Source organism: Chaetodon auriga, chromosome 4 (genome assembly GCF_051107435.1).
Source record: "Chaetodon auriga isolate fChaAug3 chromosome 4, fChaAug3.hap1, whole genome shotgun sequence".
Lineage (NCBI taxonomy): Eukaryota > Metazoa > Chordata > Actinopteri > Chaetodontiformes > Chaetodontidae > Chaetodon > Chaetodon auriga.
In genome coordinates, this window is record NC_135077.1 from 1,040,001 (window position 1) to 1,060,904 (window position 20,904).

A 20,904-nucleotide genomic window follows, 5' to 3' on the forward strand; every position below is an offset into this window, starting at 1 on the left:
AGGCTCTCCAGGTGGATGTACCTCTCCGGCTGCGTCTGCTTCAACATGATCATGGGGTCGGTCTGTCGGAGGAGCGAGCGGGCCGCTCCCACCTCCCTCATTTCAATGAGCTCCATTACAACCTGTCAAAGACGTCAGCGCTCATCAGACGATGCAAACAAAAACAATGAAAACAGCCCTGAAAGCAGCAGCTGGTCGATGCAAAGCTCACCTGCTCATACAGGTCGATCAGCGTGTTGTCAGGAAGCTTCAGGGACTCGATGGCCAGCAGGACCGAGTCCCAGTGTCCGCTCATGATGTCCGCGATGAAGCTGTCGATGCTCTCCACTGTGTTGAGGGACACGGTGGTCTCCTCCTGCAGGGTGGTCAGCGTGCGGTAGAGGTTGTTCTCCTTCAGGTACTGCATGATCAGGCGGATCACGCTGGAGAAGAAGGTTCATGTTAGAACACAGTGAAGAACCTCACTGAGAGCTTCACATCAGTCACAGTCTGCTGTGATCCACTGGACCCTGAAACTCGCGTCCATGTGCGTCCCACGTCAGAGCCACCTGCTGGTGAGTTTCACACCTCTGTCGCACCCCACCTTCCTCCTCTGCCTCCTCTCCATCCGTCACACTGCAGGAACTTTCTGGTCTTTCACGTGCACGTGTGTGCACAGACATGCATCAGCAGCCTGGAGACTGAAGTAACATCACGACCCAACTTTAACATTTTCTCCCAGTTCACCTCTAAGAAAGCGACCACACGGTGAGTTGGTCTGTGCTCGGTGCAGGAGACAAACAGCTAACCAATGAGAGAGCCCACCCGCGCCCAGCGAGGGGCGGAGAGCCTATTAAATCAACAGGCACATGTGGATGGAGCAGACACGCTGCAGACCCGCCCCCACCTCAGCATAAACAGCAGGTAAACGGCTGAAAGCAGCTCTGAGCAGCCTCACGGTGCGACACGCTGACCGCCACCAACGCGAATGAATGACGACAGAGCATCAGGGGTGGATGTGAGGCTGCACGCGCAACGACACAAACGCCACATGGCTGCACAAACCGTGAGATACGCAGACATCAACACCAGCAGCGTGGAGAAGGCAGACGTGAAGGCAACGTTTAGGACACTTAGACATGTCTGTAAATAACACATTTAGGCGCGCGCGCGTCAAATCCGAAGAAAAAAAAAAATCCACATTTAGTTGTAAGAATGAACTTTTCGAAACATCGCAGCTACACGTGAATTCCCCAAACGAAGCTGCAGATACAATCATCTCAACTGAAATCCATGTGAGCATCATCACCAGAGCCACGCGCCGCTCGCACCTTCAACACAAACTGTTTTCTGTTCCCGCGGTCACACAGGTGGTCTCATCTTCATCACAAACTGCCTCTGAATGCTCCACATTTATCAAACCAACAGCAAAGCGCACTTACTCCGCGGGCTCCATCTCCGCAGCCATGCTGATGTGTTCTCCTGCCGCTGCTGCACCGGACTGACGGCGCGGCGGCTCGGCTCGGGCTCGGCGCTGCTACAGCCACGTGAAAGTCGTCTGCTGAGGACCACCCACTACACGTGCTTCTCTTGTGTCTCTCTTTTTTGCGGCGGGCAGCAATCCCAAAGCTTGTGACTGCCGCTGCTACTCCCCCTCCCTCCGTGACGCATGCCGATACAGAAGAATCATTTTGTGGGCACGTTGAGCGCAGGAGACGCGGCTGCGCTCCGTGATGCTGCGGCGGCAGTCAGCCACGACAACAGCAGCATCAGCACCGCGGACCGACCCTCGTGGCTCAGAGCGTGCTCGCCTTCAGGAAACACTGTGCAGGAGCCAAGACATCCCTCCAAACGTCCTCCAACGGAAAATCACCCCAGTGCGCATCAATATGCAGATCCAGAGCTGGGTGCGTCTGCGCCTCATGACCAACTTCGCCTTGAGCTGCGTATCATCTCTCACTCTTCATCCCTGCGCACATGATCAGCAGCCATCGTCCTGCTGTCACCACACACTGCGGGTGACGGCTGAGTGTTAATCATCTGTGCTGTGTCACTTCACCCGCCTGCCTCTGTTTACAGGCCCGCAATAAACCTGTTGGTGCGCAGGAGCCTCTTCATCTTCATCATCATCATCATCATCACTGTTCTGCAGAACAACCTTGCAAAGCCCTTCCTGTCAAAGCAGCGTGGAGGCCAAACCACGCGCCTGACTGACTTTAAATACGTGACGCAGTGGCGCGTGTTTAACTTTAAATCTACAATAAACTTTAAATCAGGTGAGTTCAGGTCCCACCTGCAGGACTGAGGGCTGCTGTTACCTGCAGCGGCAGGTGGAGGTGGGTTGATGCGCGTTAAGGTCAGGGTGTGTGTCCTGCTCTGACCTGAACTGGAGGCGCTCAGCAGCAAGGCCTCATGGGAGGATCCAGGTGACCCCTGTGCTCCAATGAGGAAGCAGCTGATTGTGGAGACTTCATGAAGGTGTGGATCAAAACCGGAAGCTGGTCTCTGAGGACTGATGAAGACCAGCTGCTGAAGTCATGACGTCACCACCGGCAGCAGCTCTCTAGGAACACCGGCCCTGATGCTGATGTCTGGAGCTACAGAACTGTGCAGATTGACTGTCCTCTGCAGCCTCTATCGATCACCGATCGATAAGCTGTGATGGCCGAGTGGTTAAGGCGTTGGATTCGAAATCCAATGGGGGTTTTCCCCGCGTAGGTTCAAATCCTGCTCACAGCGTGGAAGGCTTCACCTTTAATCTGCGTGATCAATGACAGAGATTAACAGTTCAGTGCAATGGATACGAACCTGTCACTGCTGATTAGGCTGAGAAGTAACGATGCATAAACACAGCTGACCTGCAGAAATGTGACGTTTTCTAACAGAAACTTTAGAAAATAGATGCAAGATAACTTCAGAGAGGTGGACATGAGCTCTCAACGCTCCTGACACGACCTCCATGATGATGATGATGATGAGTAATTACAATAATAAAACAAATACATAAAAGCAGACTTTGTTCAGTAACCTACTGCAAAAGACAAAGACAGAAAGAAGGAAAGAAAGACAAAGAAGGAAGGGAAAAGGAAGAATGAAAAAGAAAGAAAGAAACAAAGAAGGTAGGGAAAGATAGAATGAAAAAGAAAGAATGAAATAGAAAGAAGGAAAGAATGAGAAAGAATGAAAAAGAAAGAAAGAAAGGAAGGAAAAAGAAAGAATGAAAAAGAAAGAAAGAAAGACAAAGAAACAAAGAAGGAAGGAAAAAGAAAGAATGAAAAAGAAAGAAAGACAAAGAAACAAAGAAGGTAGGAAAAGATAGAATGAAAAAGAAAGAAAGAAAGAAAGAAAGAGAGAAAGAAAGAAAAGACGCTCTCTGGCTGCGCAGGAAGATTTTGGTTTATCATTACGTCACAGCTGCCTGGGCATATCGCGAGAACAGATCCCGAGATCTTCTGGGCCGCACGCGGCGCAGGTGGCGCGCTGATTGATTACTAATGAGCTGTGAGCAGGTGAGGCTGTGTTTCCTGAACAGCTTCCATCGAGAGTCCGCAGAGAATCTTTTCCCTCCGGAGGAAACATGCCGATGAACAACAACCAGGTGAGCTCACCTGTACTCACGAGGCAGAAACACCTGCTCAATGACGACTTTTAGTCTTTGCTCCGTTTGTACAAAGTGGTGTTTTTGAATGAAACCCTGGGTGAGGGAACGCGGGCTGGATCTGGACTCAGTGTCCCTGCTCTTGTCTCACAGAAGGTCCAGAGCGCAGCTGCCCGGCTGCTCCAGCTGCCGCTGCTCCGCTCAGCCTGCGCCGGCCTCTCGGTCCTCTACGCGGACGCAAAGTGCAGGCACGCCGGCCTGAGGTCAGTGTGTGAGGGGCTGGAGAGCAGCGTGGCGGCTTTAGCTTCACCTGTCCTCGTCAAGCTGGAGACCCACGGTGAGAGCTGCCGGGCCGGAGGAGCCAACACTTCCCTCCACCGCCGACTCACCTGAGGAACAAGTTAACTGAGTTCAGCCATTTGTTCAAAATCCAAACATGTGAAACTGACAGTCAGAAATCACAAAGTGCAGAAGACTGCAAACATTTGGAGGTGTTTCCTCCAGAAGGTCTTCAGGAAAACAGACCAGGAGGCTTCATTTTATGTCTTTGGATCATTTTAACAGAGAACCTGTGAAACCCCAGAAACCCCCAGACTCACTGTGACCTTCAGGACTCAGAGCAGCTTCAGTATCTGTCAGGAAAACGTCTCTTTGAATCAGGTCTCTCTCTCTGACTGTCTGTCAGAGTGATACTAATATTTATAATGCATTCATCTCCAGCGTGATGTGTTTACTGACTCCTTATTCTTTCGTGTTGTTGATCTGATTCAGCTGCTGCTTTGTCTGTGGAACAAACTGAAAACCAAATATCTGGATTTTACTTCCAGATAACAGCAGTGAAAAGTTGAGTTTTGGCTGCAGCTCTGACCTCAGGTCAGTTTCGGGTGCTGGTCTGACTCTTGCCTTTGGTGCAGCAGTCTTCTTAAATGGATCAGTGGATTGTTCGAGGTGTTTCGGGCTCTATAAGAGGGTCCAGAGGGCCGAGTGAAGGTTTTATACTTTTAAATAAATAATTTGAGTTCAGTCTAAGAACCAGTTTAAACTGCCAGGTGACCAGTTCAGATTGTGAGCTCCTCCAGCTGAAAACATACATGAGGTCAGCTCAGGTCATACATGACCAGTGAATCGTGTGTTTGGCCTCAGGTGAAGGGCGATGAAGATGATGAATACTGAGGAAACCTCTGAGTCACAGCTTCACCGTCTGTCTTATTTCCAGTTTCCGTCGCAAACGATGTGGCGTGTAAAGGTCTTGACTGGCTGGAGGCGACCTTCCCGGTGATTCACGCGCCCACAGAGCAGGTAAGCTTTTTCCTTTTCACGTGTTCACGAGCCTCAAACCAGCAGAAGCTTCCACCCCTCCTGGTTTTTGTCTCCCAGGTTGTCGCCGCTGCCGTGAACAAGCTGAGTGAGATCCAGGACGCGCTGGGCGCCGCGGCTCACGGGACGCTCACGTGGCTGATGGCCAGGATCCCGCAGGCGGAGCGGCCGCTGGTGCACAGAGCCGTCAGCGCGGCCGGGATGGGACTGAGCTCTGCTCTGAACATGTCCGAGGCTCTGCTGGACCGCGTGCTTCCTCCCACTGAGGAAGATGAAGGTACATCACGGAGAAGTGAAACAGCCACATTCAGAGCCTCCGCTGGCTGTAACCTGTAACCTGTCACTCAGTCTCCTCTGACTCCACAGGAGAAGCTCACCTGTTGGAGGGTTTTGAGGCGCCAACGCTCCGGAGAACTTACCCCGCCCGCCTGCGTTCACTCACCTCCAAACTGTGCAGGAGGACCTACCGCGTGATTGGCTCCCGGATGCAGTCTGTCCAGGTGAGCTGTGAGCAGGTTGTGGGACTGATTGTGTTCAGGGATGAGAGCAGAGCAGCTGGCGGGAAACAAACCGCCGAGCTGCGTCTGTGCAGAGGTTCCAGGACGTGAACTCACGTTTAATTTGCACAAAAACCAAAAGTGTGGAAGCAGGCTGTGCTTTGAAGAGCTCTGTGTGGACTGTAGATGACTGATGACTGTTACCCTGAAACCACGCTGATGAGACTGAGACTGGTTTTGATCAGCAGGTCAAAGTGTTCCTCCAACAGGTGGACGGCCGGCTCAGTCTGCAGACGGGACGGTCCTGATGGAGCTGGTCACACGTCACATGGACTGAAGCTGAACTCACCACTTGGAGCTCATGAGCACGTTGTCTTTGCAGTCAGTGTGTTTTTGGTGCAGCTCTTCTCAAGCTGTGCAACATTTCCTCGAATATTTCATATTTTCCAGAAAAGTTCAGACTGTAAATACAAACAGAACGTGATGATTCTTCAAAACAAACTCCACATTGAACTGAGACGACACGTCAAATGTTGAAGCTGAGAAACTGAAAATGATTTCCTCACTTAGAATTTGATGCAACACTGAATGAGGTTACCTGGAAACAGGCGAGTCACATGCCTGGGTCTAAAAGGAGCGTGTCTGTCTCTTCACTCACCTGTTTGACTGAAGCCCGTCTGTCCTTCGCCCCCCAGGTCTCGCAGCGTCTGGTTCGGGACCTGCAGGCTCTGCCTCAGTATGTGCAGCACCAGCTCGTGTCTGCGCTGTTCTTCGTCTCCCACATCTATAATTTAAGCTGTCCACCGTCCCAACGCCACCAGTCCCACAGAGACAGAAGTCGTCTCTGTGCGTCCCAGGTCTCCCCGCAAAGAACGCCGTCGGTCTGCCGCATGAGGCCGGCGAAGACGTCCGTGTTTGATAACGGCTGTCATGTTAAAGGATGTGCTGGACGCTGACTGTAACTGTGTGTGTGCTGAATGTCCTGAAGCTCAGAGAGCGATGGGCCTGAAATAAAAGCTGAACATTCATAAACGACTCGTCTTCAGACAGACAGACGTCTCCATCCGTCTCATACGCCATGAAACAAAGACACCACATGAACATGTTTGTTTAGAGGCTCGACACAGATTTTCTCTGGCTTTAGTTTCTCCATCAGATGACTGATCTCAGAGCAGCTGATTAAAAACCAAACAACAAAATCTAACTGGAGCATGAACGTTTAAGAACGTCCACACTGAACTCTGCAGTGTGATGAGCAGCAGAAAGTAAAGAATCACATCAAGCCTTTTTTCAGCAAAACATGACTTTATTTGAGTTGGAGAGTTCACTTCTGGCTGGACTCTGACTTGGATGTGGACGCTCTCAGAGAGGACAGGCGGCGCCTCTTGGCGATCTGTTCCTGCCTCTTCTCTTTGGCCTCCTGCAGGACGAACAAACGTCAGTGAAACGCTTTTCTTCACAAAGCTAACGTCAGCACGGCGTCAGCAAACATTTACTGCTGAAGGCCGTGAAAAATGAGAAACGTTACCTTCATCCTCTTGGCCAGCAGCTTGGCGTACTCGGACGCCTCCTCCTTGTTCTTCTGGGTGCGCTGCTTCTTGAGGGCGATGCGGCGGCGTTTGTGCTGCAGCACACGAGGCGTCACCAGTCTCTGGATCCTGGGAGCCTTAGTTCTGGGCTTCTTGCCTGCCGGTCAGAGAGGATCCAGTTAATACAGTGTGAAGGAAGGTCAGGTGTGTTAAAGACAGGTGACTTCACTCCGAGGAGGAAACACTGAGCGGCATCAACACCTCGACTCCATGGAGCCAAAATCAAACTACACAAACAGAGTTCTTCTTCTTTTAGCCTCTTTTACCCAATAAAAACACTGATCTGACTCCTGCGAGCTGTCAGGGACTCCATGAGTTCAGCAGAGATGAACTGAAGTGAACCCTCGAGCAGGAAGCTGAACTTTATCGGAGTCGAGTTTGAGTCCAGAACAGTTACCTCCTGACACTTTGTACGGTCACAGGAAACCTCAAGAACTAAACTTTATCAGCACACACGCACGCGCACACGCACGCGCACACACACACTAAACACAAGCTACAGTTTGTCCCTCCAAAATGTACTGCATGTGCAGGACGACACAGTAACAGTACACATGTAGAGACACGTGAACACTGGCAGGATGCTGATGAGGCACAAATGACAAAAGCAGCAGCCAATCACAGTCCAGTGCATGTGTCCTATTGATCAAGCTCAGCGGTGATGATGACAGGATGAAGGATGAAGCACAATCTGTAAGTGTACAAACACTTGACTCGTGGCAGCACGTCCACCGACTGTCTCACACCTAAGACGACTGTTAGTCAGAGCTAACAGTCGTCCCCCGCTGATGTAACAGTTACTGAAGTACCTTCGATGAGTCGGCCTCACCTTCTTTAGTCAGGGGTCTCCTCACAACGTACTGCCTGACGTCGTCCTCCTTCGACAGGTTGAACAGCTTGCGGATCTTGCTGGCCCTCTTGGGACCCAGACGGCGAGGGACGGTGCTGTCGGTCAGCCCGGGAATGTCCTTCTCACCTGAAAAGGAATCACACCAGGTGAAGATGAGCCTCGTGGTCCAGGTGATTTTAGTCAAGTTTAATTCACAAACTGCACTTCATTGATCCGAAGCAGCTGCACCATCTTCAACGATCACTAAAAACATTAACGAGCAGAGAAAAGGAGCAGCTGCTTCCAGCCCAGCGCAGAGGAATGACCCGGAGGACCGTCACCACCCAACGACAACCAGTTTAAAACCATTAGATATATCAGTGTTCAGATCAAATCACAGGGTTGACTCACACATCGGTTCATTTTTCAGGCCAGAAATAAATCAATCAATCAATCAATCAGGATTAAATCATGTAAAGTTCTGAAGATGTTTCTCAAACACTTCCCTTTAATAAGTTGTGTCTGCTTTAGTTTGTCCACAGAAAGTTTAACTGTTAAAATCCTTCAAATGAAATTTTCTCTTCTGAAATTCAAGAATCTGAATGTGATTACTTCTCATTCTACAGATCCAGTGTCAGCAGAACGAACCCTGCAGACATCACTCTGCAGGCTGAAGTTCAAAACCACAGAAGAAGAAACGCGTCTGACGCTCTCCTCCTCACATCCCAGATCAGCCGCGTTCTGTTACACCGCCACCGATGTGCACATGTGACGCAGTGAGAGAGCAATGCAGTTCAACCATCCACTGATCCAGGATCTGGTCGCATCTGGTAAGCAGCTCCACAGTTACTCTGGCAACACGCTGTCCCCCCTTAATGACTACAGACCAATCAGAAAGGGTCTACTGGTGTGCCATGAACCCCCCCCCCCACACACACACACACACGTCAGACCGAACATGTGTACCTTTCTTGACGATGACCAAGTTGAGAACGCTGAGATTGGCGTCGACGATGCAGCCGCGGACAGACTTGCGCTTGCGCTCGCCGGTCCTGCGGGGACGGTAGCAGGAGTGTCCCTTGCTGAGCAGCAGGCGCACACGGCCGTGGGTCAGCACCCCCTGCTTCATGGGGAAACCCTGTTTGTCGTTGCCTCCGCTGATGCGCACCACATAACCCTGCAGGAGTCCAGAAAACAAGCCGTTACTTCTGCTCTTCTGATTAGGATATCTGGTCCTCAGTGTCTCACAGCAAAAGGACTGTTTGCCAACACACGAGAACAGACTTTCCCACTTCCATAATTTCATTTTCTGATCACGTGTCGGGCTGCAAAGTGTCTGATCTTTTAAGGATTCACACATTAGACAGTCAAGGCAGAACAGGTCAACTGCTCCCAATGGTCAGGCAAACACCCGAAGGGCTACAAGTTCATTTATCGTCTCCACAGCAGCATTACTTTCTGTCCTACGTGAGACTTAAACTTGTTGAGTTAACGAGCCGTTAACTCAGTTGAGAGAGCATCGCTGTTGCGATCAGTCGTGTTTATATGACTGATCGCATCTGGTAAGCAGCTCTGCAGTTTCTCTGGCAACACGCTGTCCCCCCTTAATGACCACAGGTCAGCCAGAAAGGGTCTACTGGTGTGCCACAATGTGCTGATGGGACAGCATCGCGTCCACAGAGACAGAGAACACACTGGACATCATTACCTTCCACTCGTCTCCCAGAGGGTCAGCGGCCACCTCGGTGGCCATTCGCTTCTCGTAGAAAGTCCTCAGCTTACGCTCATCGTCAACTTCAATCAGCTTCTGGCAGCCAGTAGCGGGAAATGAGATGTTCAGCTGAAACACAGGTGCAATGGAAACGTCAGTACAGACACTTGATCACGTTAGATTCCACGAAACTTCAGTCAGGGCAGGTTACCAACGGTCCTCATGCAGGCTAACAGGTAACGTCTGCTGTGAATAACGTGAAGCTGGGAGAGACAAGACACAGCCGAAGCTACTGTTGGACTCATGAGACAGGACATGGGTGAGAATACTCCTGACTCACACAGAAATTACAAATGTCGAGAAGCGTATTTGAGCCAAAGTTAGAATCAGGCTCGGAGGCCTGTTAGCTTCTCTGCCGGCTAACGCTCATAGCCCGCTAACATTAGCTCTCTGCGAACGCCGGCCGTTAATACAACGGCTCTGACGACACACCTGACAAACGGACTACGTGAAAAGTTCAAGAAACGTTAACTACAACAGTCTTCAAAGTGTTTACTTCTGCCTACTGAGGCTTGAACACGGCGCACATTTCCCTCAGTGAGCGGCCATGTTTCTACAGCTCACTAGCCGACGGAATCGATAGCGCTGCCTTTCAGCACAATCAAAGCTCATCCTAAGCGTCCGAGCCATGACTGCAGCATCAAACAAATCCCTTTTAAAGTCCAAAGGCATGTCATCCACCATTAAAGAGCATTTTAAAGAACGCAGCTTTCAACAAAGATTTATCGGTAGGGAAACATTGTACCTTCATTTTGCCAAACCGGCCCTACGACGGTCCGCCACGGAAAAAAGGCCGGATATCCGCTTCGTGGTCTCACATAGGCCTGAAATGTTATCGCGATAACTGGCTGGCTGAATTTTTTTTCATACTCGAGTTGAAGGTTAAACAAATTTCACACCAAAAAAACAAAAGCCAGCGAGTGAAACTGCATTAAAGTCATAAAATGAAGAAAACGTTTCCGTCACTATGTCTTGGTTTATTGATATTTATTGATTTAAAGGTATGTTTCATGTTAAAAAAAAAAAAAAAAAGAGCCACAGTCCAAGATTGGTGAGCGTCGCGCAAGAGATGGAAAGATGAAGACTGTGAACGGGATTTCCTAAAATTCAAAGCAAGATAAACAAATTACATTAACAAATTAATCATATTAATTAATGTCTTTGAACGTCCACGTACAACGATACAAACAGGGCAGCACTGACTCACTGCGCATGCGTTGGCCAGAGGGCGCCAGAGAGTGGATAAGGCGCTATGATGTCAAGATAGTTACCACCCCACTCCAGACAAATCATGTCCACATGTACGCATCACGTTGAGCATTTAGCAGTTCACTAATGCAGAAGACTTTAACGAGACTTCAGCAGGTTTGAAAGCAGCTGCTGAACAAAATCCTTTATTTTCCATTGTGGAAAAAAAAAAACTCTTTATGCACTTTATTAACAACATGGCGACAACTATTTATTTATTTATTTCTCTAGCTGGTAGAAATTGTCCTTAGCGTAAAGTAAAATGAGAATAATGTAAGATATGATGAAACATTATTCATCCTGAAATGGTTGTGCAGCAGTTGCAGTACAAAGTAGGAGAGAGTGGCAAGGATAAATCTAACTAAATACAGCACTGAACAGATGTCCACAAAATCCAAAATACATGCAATACCAATACTATAAACAAGGTTAACTGTAGGGAATAAGTTGCTCATACCTCAAGGTGTATACCTGTTTATAAAGTGAAGCTGAGAGCATATGACTAATTCAAAATACTTAAGTACAAGTACCTCAGGACTGACCTTTAGTACTTCAGTAAGTGTACTTAGTCACTCTACACCAGCACAAACAAATCTAACTGTCACAAAAGTACAAGAACGCAGTGAATGAAACCAAAAGCAAAAGCTTCTTAAACGTGTTGCTTCTGATAAAGTTTGCACTGATATTTGTGATGTGAAACGGTTTAATCCCTCATGTAAGGCTGAATTATTCCGTCTTTATTCATCAGCCTTTGATTATCTGTGAGGTCAATCATCCCTCGTTGTTCAGGTTTTGCAGAGTAAACTAAACGTTGACTTCCGGTCTCGTTGCCGCTGTGGTCACGTTTCCCCGCAGGAGGAAGCGGACGGGAGGGAGTCCTCTTTCAGCGCGTCGACACTCTTTGTGTGCAGAGAGCAGCTGTCAACAGGACGAGCAGGAGGCTTTGTGGACGGACAGAGGCTTAAAATGCAGCTCACACTCGGTTCATGTGCTTCATCACGCGGCCGCACGGACCGTCCGCTGACTGCCGGTGAAGTGTAGCCGTGAGCAGGGGCCCAGAGACGGGGACTTCTTCTCTCGTCGTCCGCTCGGTCCATCCGACAGAACGAGTCCAGACATGAGCGACGTTAATCTGATTTTTTGGGACCAGTTGCAGGCTGGCAGCTCGGAGGTGGACTGGTGTGAAGGCAATTACCTGATTTACCCCAGCATCGCAGAGTTTTACAACACGGTCGGTTTGAAGGGTTGATGTGTTGCTCATGCTTGTTTTGGCTGAAAAGAGTCGAGTTTCCAGCTTGTGCCTTTGGTTTGTGCTCAGCTTCCAGCTGTCAGCTGATATTTGCTGTCAGCATCAGGTTTCACATGTTCTGACTCTGTTAAAGACACACTGACGGTCAGCTCAGCTCTGAAGCTCTTTGCTCATAACTTTCTTTTGTTTATCATTTCAGATCAGCAACATTTTGTTTTTTGTTTTGCCGCCCATATTAATGTGCTTGTTCCGCCAATATGCAACACATTTCAACAGCGGGATTTACCTCATATGGATTCTGCTGGTGGTGGTCGGTAAGTCGGCCTGCTGACGTTAATGTGTGATGACCTTTGACCCCTCATTGTTTCTGTTCAGCTGTGTGGGAGCCCCTCACTCCACTTCTCTTTGTTATCTTTATGAAGTACAAAGTGTGTATTACAGTGTGATCAGACAGGAAACTGCTGCTGATCACATCCATCGATCAGCTGACGAGATCATCCATAAACAGCTCAAGTCATTTTAAGCTTAAAGTCACTGGTTCCAGCTTCTCCACTGTAAGACTGCAACTGGTAAGATAAGATAAGATAAGATAAGATAAGACTTTTTTGATCCCACGCTGGGAAATTAACTGGTTACAACAACAAGAATGAAAAGAAGTAGAAAAAGAACAAACAGACAAACAAAGACACAAAATCAAAGCTGAAATCTAGAGAACTAATGATTATCGTCATTGCTGATTAATCCGTCGATGGTTTTCTTGATCAATCGATCAGTTGTTTGGTTTATAAAATGTCAGAAAATGGTGAAAAACGTCGATCAGTGTTTCATAAAGTCCAAGATGACGTCTTGAAATACGAGAGGACTAAAGAAGGAGAAAATATTCACATTTAAGATCAGAGAAATCAGAGAATCCCGACTTTTTTCTTCAGAAGTCACTCAGAGAGATTCATTGATTATCAGAATAATCACTGGTTCATAGTTAATCAATGCAGCTCTAATTGATTGTGAATATTTGGTGGATTGCATTTAAAATACATCATCTTCTCTGGATACTCTCAAAGGCCTTTTTCTCTATTTTCCAACATTAAAAACCAAAACATCATTGATTTATTGGCAAATTCATGAGACAGAATATTGATTGGCTAAAATGAGATCATCAGTAAACAACTGAAGTCTTTAGAAACCAGATATTTGCTGCTTTTCAGTCATATTAAACTGAATATTTTGGGGGTTTGGATATTTTCTGACTTTATAAACCAAACAAAGTGAATTTGCTGAGAGAATGAGCTGCAACGAATCGACTGAAGATAATCTGAAGATAATCTGAAGGTAATCTGAAGGTAATCTGAAGGTGCAGCACGTCGGGTGGAGGTTTCCTCCTCTGTCTCTGTCCTCCACCCGGCTGAAGTCTCCTTTCGTTGAACTGTGTTTCTGCACAGAGGTGACAGATCCAGGGTCCCCCCCCCCCCCCCCATCATTTGAATGACGCTTCGCCACGAGAACACGAACAATGGCTCAGACGTGAAACGGGACGTTTGTCCTCGTTCCCACGTCTCCCATTCAGCCCAGTTTAACATCTGCCCTCCAAACCAGCCTCCTGTTTCCGGCCGAGCGTTTTTGTTCTGTAGCACAGATGCTAACGTGCAGCGTGCGGCGGTCAGGAATGTGGAGGTTACGTGGTTTCATCTGTCCTCCACCGAGTGGAAAAACAGTCCACGTGTCCTTTAGCATTAGCCTCAGCTCTGTGTGTGTGCGTGTGTGTGTGTGTGTGTGTGTGTGTGTGTCTCATATGCTTTGACACGGCTGCTCTGCTGTTCATTTGTCATGTACTTTTTTTCATTTGGTCTTTCGCTGTGTCCCAGTCCTGTCCAACGTGACGTCTCTGGTGTCTCATTCTGTCCAAGAACAGAGAGAAGCAGCTCACAGTTACAGCTGGGAAGTTGGAACCTCTGAGTGTTTGCAGGTTTTGGTAGACAGAGACAGTGTGACAGGGGACAGGTTTGTTGTGGCTGCCTGAGACAGGCGAGCGCAGAGACGCCTCGGTCTGATCGCTGTCCTCAGACTGGGAGCGTCCCTGTGGGGTAAGAAGTGAGCCGACATGAGGGAATGTGCTGCAGACAGATAGCTGTGGACGTCTGTGGGTCGTGATAACGAGCAGACGCTAACCTCTGCGTCCGTCCACAGCGTCTGAAGCTCTCTGACAGTGACGCGTCTCCTGAGTGGAGCTTCAGTTCATGTCATCGTGGCTCTTCTTACGCCACCTGTCGGCGTCACACACGGCTGACACAAACTGCCTCTCTGTCCCTTCAGATGCTCTTTGTAAACCCGTTGATGCGTCCTCGTTAACACACTGAACAGCACGGATTCCCGCCTCTTCCCTCTGACAAACGCTGTCCTGCTCTCACTTCTCTGTCTTTCAGGCATCGGCTCGACGTATTTCCACGCCACCCTCAGCTTCCTGGGCCAGATGCTGGATGAACTCGCCATCTTGTGGGTGCTCATGTGCGCCATCGCAATGTGGTTTCCCAAGAGATACCTGCCCAGGATGTTCAGGAGGGATCGGTACGTTGACCTGCGAGTGAAAACCTGCTGAGGCTTAGAGCAGGTGTGCAGCTCGTCACTGTATTACGCACAGCAGCCGATGGGTGAGGAAGTGATCTCTGCATGTCGGCCAACGCCGTTTTTATCTGGTGAAGACGTGCAGCGGACTGTCGGCTCTGTCATGTGACGCTCCCGCTGCTCTGCCTGTTTAATAATAGGCCTGTCTGAGATAGCTGACACCAGTAAAAGCTGCATCACATGTCTGCACTTCTCTTTCCGTTGTCGCGGGCCGTCATGGCCGCTCGGTCACTGGTTTATTATGGGGTTGCTGCTGTGCTGCGGCGGCTCAGAGGCAAAGAGCCAGAATTCCTTCAGAGTTTCACAATCATGTCCACAGAGCGAAAACTCTGTCGCTCTGACCTTTTTCTTTGCTTCTCAAACCAGGTCGAGGTTCAAAGTGGTCATCGGCATCTTGTCCGGGATCACCACCGGCCTGGCCTTCGTCAAGCCTGTCGTCAACTCGCTGTCGCTGATGACTCTGGGCATCCCCTGCACCGCGCTGCTCATCACGGAGCTGAAGAGGTCAGTGAGAAGGTTCTGATCAGGACCGCCGCGCTCACTTTTAAAGGCAATGAAATGTGTGCAAAAGACCAAAAACTGAGGATCCTCCTCTGTGACAGTCAGTACAAAGCTCCTCTTCCTCCTCACAGACTCCACTGGAGTTCTGCAGAAAGACGAACAAATCCTGCACCATCTGTACGTTTGCACTGTTTGTGCTGAGAGTCATTTGTCTTCCTCGCGTGTTTGATCAGCTCACCATACGCCGGGCTCAGTGGCGTATGGTGAGCTGATCAAACACGCGAGGAAGACAATCAAAACCAATCAAACCAATCAAAGCAAGCAGCTGTGTGACCGCACGCTAACCGAGAAAAGACAAATCAGACACAGACGTGAAGCTTTAGTGTCACTTTGTTCGTCTTTGGATCCTGATGCTCTCCACCTCCAACCTTCATGCTTCAGCTGCGGTGAGTTTGGCCGCTCGTGCAGCAGCAGGTATCAGTGACGTTGGCGTGTTGGATGGACGTGGGTCGGGGGCTTCGGTACGTTCAGCTCGTCGCCTCTGGGCCGTCGTGCTCGCGCTGTCTAATGAGTTCCAGGCTAATTATAGGCTGTTATGAAGTGAAAGAATGTTCCTGAAAACACACAATAAGCCGCCGTGGCTCTCGAGCTTTCCTCCGTCACAGTAATGTGTTTCCGTTTCCCACATCCTCCGCTCGCCACCGACAGTCTTTGACCTTCAGTCATCCATTGTTCGACCTGTTAGTGAAGTCTTGACATTTCTGCCAGTGGCAGTCATCTGTTTTTCTGCTGCTAAGTGGGAGAGATTCCTGTGGCGCTGGCTGACTCTGGACTCTTGCCCTCAGAAACGACGCACTGCTCTGCTGTTGTTTGCTCTTTCTGCAGCCCGCCGGCTGGCGCCTGGTCAGCTCGCGTCCAGCTGCTCTGAGGCAGCTCGTCTGCTGCGTGAAACACCACCACAGATACTGCGGAACGGAAAGCGCTGAAGCAGTGATACCAGTCACAGTTCAGCTGGAAAGAATGAATGAGAAGCTGATTGTGATCCCTGTTTGTTCGCATACTGTCAGGATACAGTTCGTACTGACGTCTCGTGTGAAGCAGAACCAGCGTCTGGACGTTATCTGCAGCGTCTGTGGTCAGCGTGAGGCCTTCTGTCCAGCCTCTTCCTGTCTTCTCCCCTGAGAGCGAGGCCTCAGCGGCCTTCGGTCCGGATCGACAGGCCGGCCTTTCCTCCACTTATCTTTGCCTCCAGCAGAGTGTGTGCATGTCTGCTCTCGTTCCATGTTTCTTATCTTTCATGCTTCTGTCTGAGCTGATAGGCACGTACCCCAGACATCCGGCGGCGTGGTGACGCTTCTGTCTGGGGATGTTTGTCAGCAGGAAGGGGTGTCGGCCAGCGCGTGGCAGCTAATGAGCCTGTAGCTGCTTCAGAGCTGGACCACACGCTCAGTCAGGATCTGCTCCCACGTGAACACGATGGATCCAGACACAGTGGAACGCAGTATCGATGACAGTTTAACGGCCTGTTTCCCTCTGGGACCAACCGCCGCTGCCCTTCCTTCTTGTACTTCCTGTTGCAGATGAGCAGCCCTCTCCCTCTCTGGACCAGTTATGTAACATGATGGCAGCTCGGTTCATTAACTGACTCGCTTAAAGTGAGAGCGCAGAACGTCTGACAGAAGAAATCAGAGTGAAGCGAAAAGCTGAATCCAAGGTTTTGATCCTGCAGCCTGACTGAGTCCGTCCTGACCGGCAGGTTTGGTGCTTTCCATCTGAAGGCTGAACGTTTCAGAGCCTCTCACTGACTCCATGGCGCTCTACATGTCAGCATCACAGCTGCATCGTCAGCGTGTTCTGCATTAACGGTGGATCACTCTCAGCTGCAGCATTTCAGCCTCTTTCAGCCCGTCGTGTCGTCTCATCAGTCCTGTTTGTGTCTGCAGCAGACGGCTGCTCGTAGTGATCCAGTCAGCTGGTGAACGCAGTGGAGCACCGAAGAAACCAAAGCTGTCAAAGTGCAACGTGGCCTCTGACATTTGGAGTAGAAGTTGCATAAAATGGAAATACTCGTGTATTTCGCTAACGCTAACTTTAAACTCGGCGCCGAGCCGTCATGGCTGCTGCTTTGCTGTTTATCTGCTTTCTGGAAACAGTCTGAGTCGTCTCCTTGAGACGATGGTGACCTTCAATTAAAGCGCGTAAACTTCATCAGACGCTGTGTCTGAGGGGAAGGTGACAAACCGTCAGACTGGCTGAGCTCATCGTCCGGTCGGGCTTCCTCGCTCGTCTTTGTGTTGGCGCTCGCGTTCACCTCAGCCGGCGGCGCGCGTGTCAGCAGGACTAAGAATAGATTATCAGCGGCGCTCTGGATTAGCTCGTGTCTCTGTAGGTCAGCACGGCGTCCAGCCGGAGATCTGTGAAGGAGAGCAGAGGAGACGGCGTCTGGATCACAGGTCTGACAGCCGCCAACAAGAACGAGGAGAAAAATTCATTCCTTCATTCATTCATTCATTCAGGCTTCATTCATACCGCAGAGGTCACGACCTTCATGTGACATCGAGTCAATCACAGAAACGAGGAAGAGAAGCCAAATAGTGACCAAGAAATAAATAAGCGGCTAAAAGTTTTGCATATTTGAGATCAAACACACACACACGAACATGTTTGTATCTGTGTGTCCGTCACACCTGTGCACACCTGTGCACACCTGTGCTCACCTGTCTGAGCTCTGTTTGCTCCCTGCAGGTGTGAAAACCCTCGCGTGTTCAAGCTGGGCCTGGTCTCAGGGATCTGGTGGGCGCTGGCTCTGCTCTGCTGGATCAGTGACCGGATCTTCTGTGAAATGTGGTCGTCGGTCAACTTTCCCTACTTACACTGTGCATGGTGAGTTCAGGTGCAGCTCCGGAGAAATGACCCTTATTAAGGCTGAAAAACGATGAAAGTCTCCATCTTATCAAGTCCTCTGTGTCTATGATGAAGCCCTGGAAGTCTTTGAATCTTGTTTTTAGAGTCTGATCCTGTTTGTCTGGTTGAATCAAGTCTCAGTTTTCAGTGTCTGAAGCTTCGTCGACGCTCTTCGTCTTTCTGTCGTTGCTTTGCTTCACCCTCGCTCTCGTCTCGCCCTCACAGGCACATCCTCATCTGTCTGGCCTCCTACCTGGGCTGCGTCTGCTTCGCCTACTTCGACGTTGCGACCGAGGCCCCGGAGCGAGGGCCCGTCATCATGTTCTGGCCCAACGAGAAGTGGGCCTTCATCGGCGTGCCCTACGTTTGCCTGCTGTGCGTCCACAAGAAGTCCGCCGTCAAGGTGACGTAAGGCGAGCCGAGCCTCAGCGCCACTACCCGTCGTTCGACTCGCCTCAGCAGAAGGCGTCCGGACGGCGCGGCGGCGGGGGCGGCAGGGCTCCGTCCTCATGTGACGGGGCGATGGAGGTCATGCACATCTGTGAGGATTTATCTCTCCTTCCTCTGTCCGGCTTTCACCGCACGGCGACGCCGACTGACTTCAAATATCAAAGCCAAGAAACGTTTTCAGTGTTCAGGCTCGCCCTCAGGCTGCCGAGGCGACACGCTCAGCGTTATTATGCATTTCAGGCTTCTTTAAAGACCATGTTTTGGACATTTTATAGCGAGAACCTCGTTATAAAGCGTCACACCTTAGAAACGCTAATCCAGCATCTGATAGGTGCAGCCAGCCCACCATGACACCACGCTCACAAACGAACTGTGATCCATCGTCTCGATCGTTGAGCGTCAGCGATGTCGTGACGCTCCGTCGACCTTCAGTGTTAGAAGAAGCTGTTTGGTTCACGCCGTTACCTCGACGCCGCGCGCTCGTCGTCTCATCCTCTCCTCACAGCAAAGCTTCATTTATATCGAGGAACCTGAACGCTGCTAAAGGTGGATGACGTCCGTGTTTCCTGTTCTAACTTCTGATGCGTTCGACGATCGATGATGGATTCTCATTGATCTGACGTCCACAGTGATAAGATGACGGCCTGATTATCTCCATGATGAGATGAGCGACCTGTGACGTCGAGCTAACGGCGCTGAGCGATGAATCAAAGGGACGTCCAGAGCGTCAGAAACACTGAAGGCCCCCCCCCCCCACCTCCCCCCTGTCGCTCTCTCCCAGCATGCCGTTGTGATTGTTCAGCATAGCATTAGCGTTTGAACATGTGTTTGATGTATTCTTGTACGTATTCAGCTGACTGACAGCACGCTCGGCCGTTTCCTCGTCCTGGATGAACAGGTACGTCTGACCCAGACGGTGACGCGGAGACGCCTTGAAAGCGATCGACTGTTGGACGAAGCAGTGACTGATTTTGCACAGAATGATTGAAGGTTCTCAGAGCGTCGCTCACAGCGTCATCACGACTTCAGATTTCAGATTTTTCCCGCCCAGTCGTCTCTTCAGGGTATTTATTCCTCAGTATTTTAGAGTTTGTGCTAAATTTCATCAAAACTATGAAAATTGTGCAAAAAGCCTTAATGACACGGTGACAGACTGCCTGAAGCAGTTTGCTCTCAGAGCGGGAAAAGCAGGTGAACGACGGCGTCAGGTAGCAGACAGGTGAGGAGGCAGCAGGTGAGCATGTGGATCGATCAGAGTGTTATTGATCAGTGTCGACGACCTCGAGCACGAAGCTTCTCCACCACAAACCGACTGAAGACGCCTCAAGCTGCTTCACCGTCATTCACTCGTGTTCTCCTGCAAAGGCTTCTGGGAACTCACGCCTCCAGAATGAATGAAGGATGGTGATCATTAAAGTGATATTTTTGCGTATTTTGTGAAATCCAAACGATTTCTATTTTTCTAAATGAAGTGTAGCCAAATTTGAAGGGTGGCTGGTTTTTCATATCGCCTCATTACGACCTTTGTGTTGCCAAAAGTACATGAAAACATTGTTTTTTAGCTTCTTTTCTGGAGGAACCTCAGTATTAATGTGAAAAAGAGCCAGACAGCATGTGTAACCTGCTGCAGGTGGCTTTGAATCTGATGAAGACTGAGTCCGTGGTCTTCCTCAGATGACGCGCTTTTGCGTGTTGAACGCTGCATCCTGCTGGCGTCGTGTTTCGAGCTGCTATCATCAGCTTTTCTCTGGATTTCCACGTGTACAGAATCCAGTTTCTCTCTGCCTGCATTGACAGTACAGACAAACTGCACAGAGGTATTTATTTTCATAATTTATCCTGTTTTGTAAGCAAATATTTGTACTAGATTCCAACATCAGTACTTTATTTTATTTTGTGTAATAAACCAAACTAATACTCAGAGTGACGACTGTTTCTTCCTCACATCAGTGTCCTGCTGCAACACGACTCACTGAGGTACATGTACTCGAGTACTGTGCTTCATGAAGTCCATGTACTCGAGTACTGTGCTTCATGAAGTCCATGTACTCGAGTACTGTGCTTCATGAAGTCCATGTACTCGAGTACTGTGCTAAAAACAGACTGTGTTTCCGGAAATAGCAAACAACAAAAAACAGACTTGTGTATATATATTTAAATTGTTATATTCTATGCTCTTATTTTGTAGATGTGTCATGCACCAATTTCACCAGAACAAATTCCTTGTATGTGTAGAAGCGTACTTGGCAATAAAGCTGTTTCTGATTCTGATTCTGATTCTGATACTCGAGTACTGTACTTCAGTGTACTTCTTGAAGTACATGTACTGAAGTACTGTACTTCAGTGTACTTC

The 20,904-nt window shown here is 49.4% G+C and overlaps 4 protein-coding genes and 1 non-coding gene across 5 annotated transcripts in view; 3 read left to right on the forward strand and 2 right to left on the reverse strand.

Moving 5' to 3' along the window:
• Window positions 1–2,049, reverse strand: part of LOC143319088 (WD40 repeat-containing protein SMU1-like) — a 10,531-nt gene extending 8,482 nt beyond the window's left edge. The window contains exons 1-3 of the mRNA XM_076727681.1: window positions 1,422–2,049; window positions 212–422; window positions 1–122 (exon numbers count right to left, since the gene is read on the reverse strand). The exon at window positions 1–122 is cut by the window's left edge and continues 31 nt beyond it. Coding sequence (XP_076583796.1) covers window positions 1–122; window positions 212–422; window positions 1,422–1,447 — 359 coding nt within the window. The 5' untranslated portion in view covers window positions 1,448–2,049. The remainder of the gene's footprint in view (window positions 123–211; window positions 423–1,421) is intronic.
• Window positions 2,050–2,634: 585 nt separating this feature from the next.
• On the forward strand, window positions 2,635–2,718 carry trnas-cga (transfer RNA serine (anticodon CGA)). The gene has a single exon. It is a non-coding gene; the product is annotated as a tRNA-Ser (tRNA).
• A 690-nt stretch (window positions 2,719–3,408) lies between these two features.
• On the forward strand, window positions 3,409–6,421 carry LOC143319089 (perilipin-2-like). Its single transcript, XM_076727682.1, has 6 exons — window positions 3,409–3,577; window positions 3,731–3,914; window positions 4,794–4,876; window positions 4,955–5,171; window positions 5,261–5,394; window positions 6,087–6,421. The coding sequence occupies exons 1-6, from the start codon at window positions 3,557–3,559 to the stop codon at window positions 6,345–6,347; spliced, it is 900 nt and encodes a 299-aa protein (XP_076583797.1). The 5' UTR covers window positions 3,409–3,556; the 3' UTR covers window positions 6,348–6,421.
• Window positions 6,422–6,675: 254 nt separating this feature from the next.
• Window positions 6,676–10,790, reverse strand: rps6 (ribosomal protein S6). The gene is made up of 6 exons (XM_076727684.1): window positions 10,326–10,790; window positions 9,518–9,649; window positions 8,776–8,986; window positions 7,810–7,956; window positions 6,920–7,077; window positions 6,676–6,811 (listed from the first exon to the last, which is right to left on the reverse strand). Exons 1-6 carry the CDS (start codon window positions 10,329–10,331, stop codon window positions 6,716–6,718), a joined length of 750 nt encoding a protein of 249 aa, XP_076583799.1. The 5' UTR covers window positions 10,332–10,790; the 3' UTR covers window positions 6,676–6,715.
• Window positions 10,791–11,731: 941 nt separating this feature from the next.
• acer2 (alkaline ceramidase 2) lies at window positions 11,732–20,474 on the forward strand. The gene is made up of 6 exons (XM_076727683.1): window positions 11,732–12,059; window positions 12,277–12,391; window positions 14,498–14,639; window positions 15,063–15,200; window positions 17,943–18,080; window positions 18,327–20,474. Exons 1-6 carry the CDS (start codon window positions 11,946–11,948, stop codon window positions 18,511–18,513), a joined length of 834 nt encoding a protein of 277 aa, XP_076583798.1. The 5' UTR covers window positions 11,732–11,945; the 3' UTR covers window positions 18,514–20,474.
• Window positions 20,475–20,904: the final 430 nt, after the last annotated feature.

Bases quoted from the DNA above. Each gene is read 5' to 3' on its own strand.
- LOC143319089 (XM_076727682.1), top strand. From the start codon at position 3,557: ATGCCGATGAACAACAACCAG. The intron at 3,578-3,730 runs GTGAGCTCACCT...CTTGTCTCACAG, and splicing joins TGCCGATGAACAACAACCAG to AAGGTCCAGAGCGCAGCTGC. The intron at 5,395-6,086 runs GTGAGCTGTGAG...TTCGCCCCCCAG, and splicing joins CCCGGATGCAGTCTGTCCAG to GTCTCGCAGCGTCTGGTTCG.
- rps6 (XM_076727684.1), bottom strand. The intron at 7,957-8,775 runs GTACACATGTTC...ATTCCTTTTCAG, and splicing joins CTTGGTCATCGTCAAGAAAG to GTGAGAAGGACATTCCCGGG. The intron at 6,812-6,919 runs GTAACGTTTCTC...TTCGTCCTGCAG, and splicing joins TGCTGGCCAAGAGGATGAAG to GAGGCCAAAGAGAAGAGGCA.
- acer2 (XM_076727683.1), top strand. From the start codon at position 11,946: ATGAGCGACGTTAATCTGATTTTTTGGGACCAGTTGCAGGCTGGCAGC. The intron at 14,640-15,062 runs GTACGTTGACCT...TTCTCAAACCAG, and splicing joins AGGATGTTCAGGAGGGATCG to GTCGAGGTTCAAAGTGGTCA. The intron at 18,081-18,326 runs GTGAGTTCAGGT...TCGCCCTCACAG, and splicing joins CCCTACTTACACTGTGCATG to GCACATCCTCATCTGTCTGG.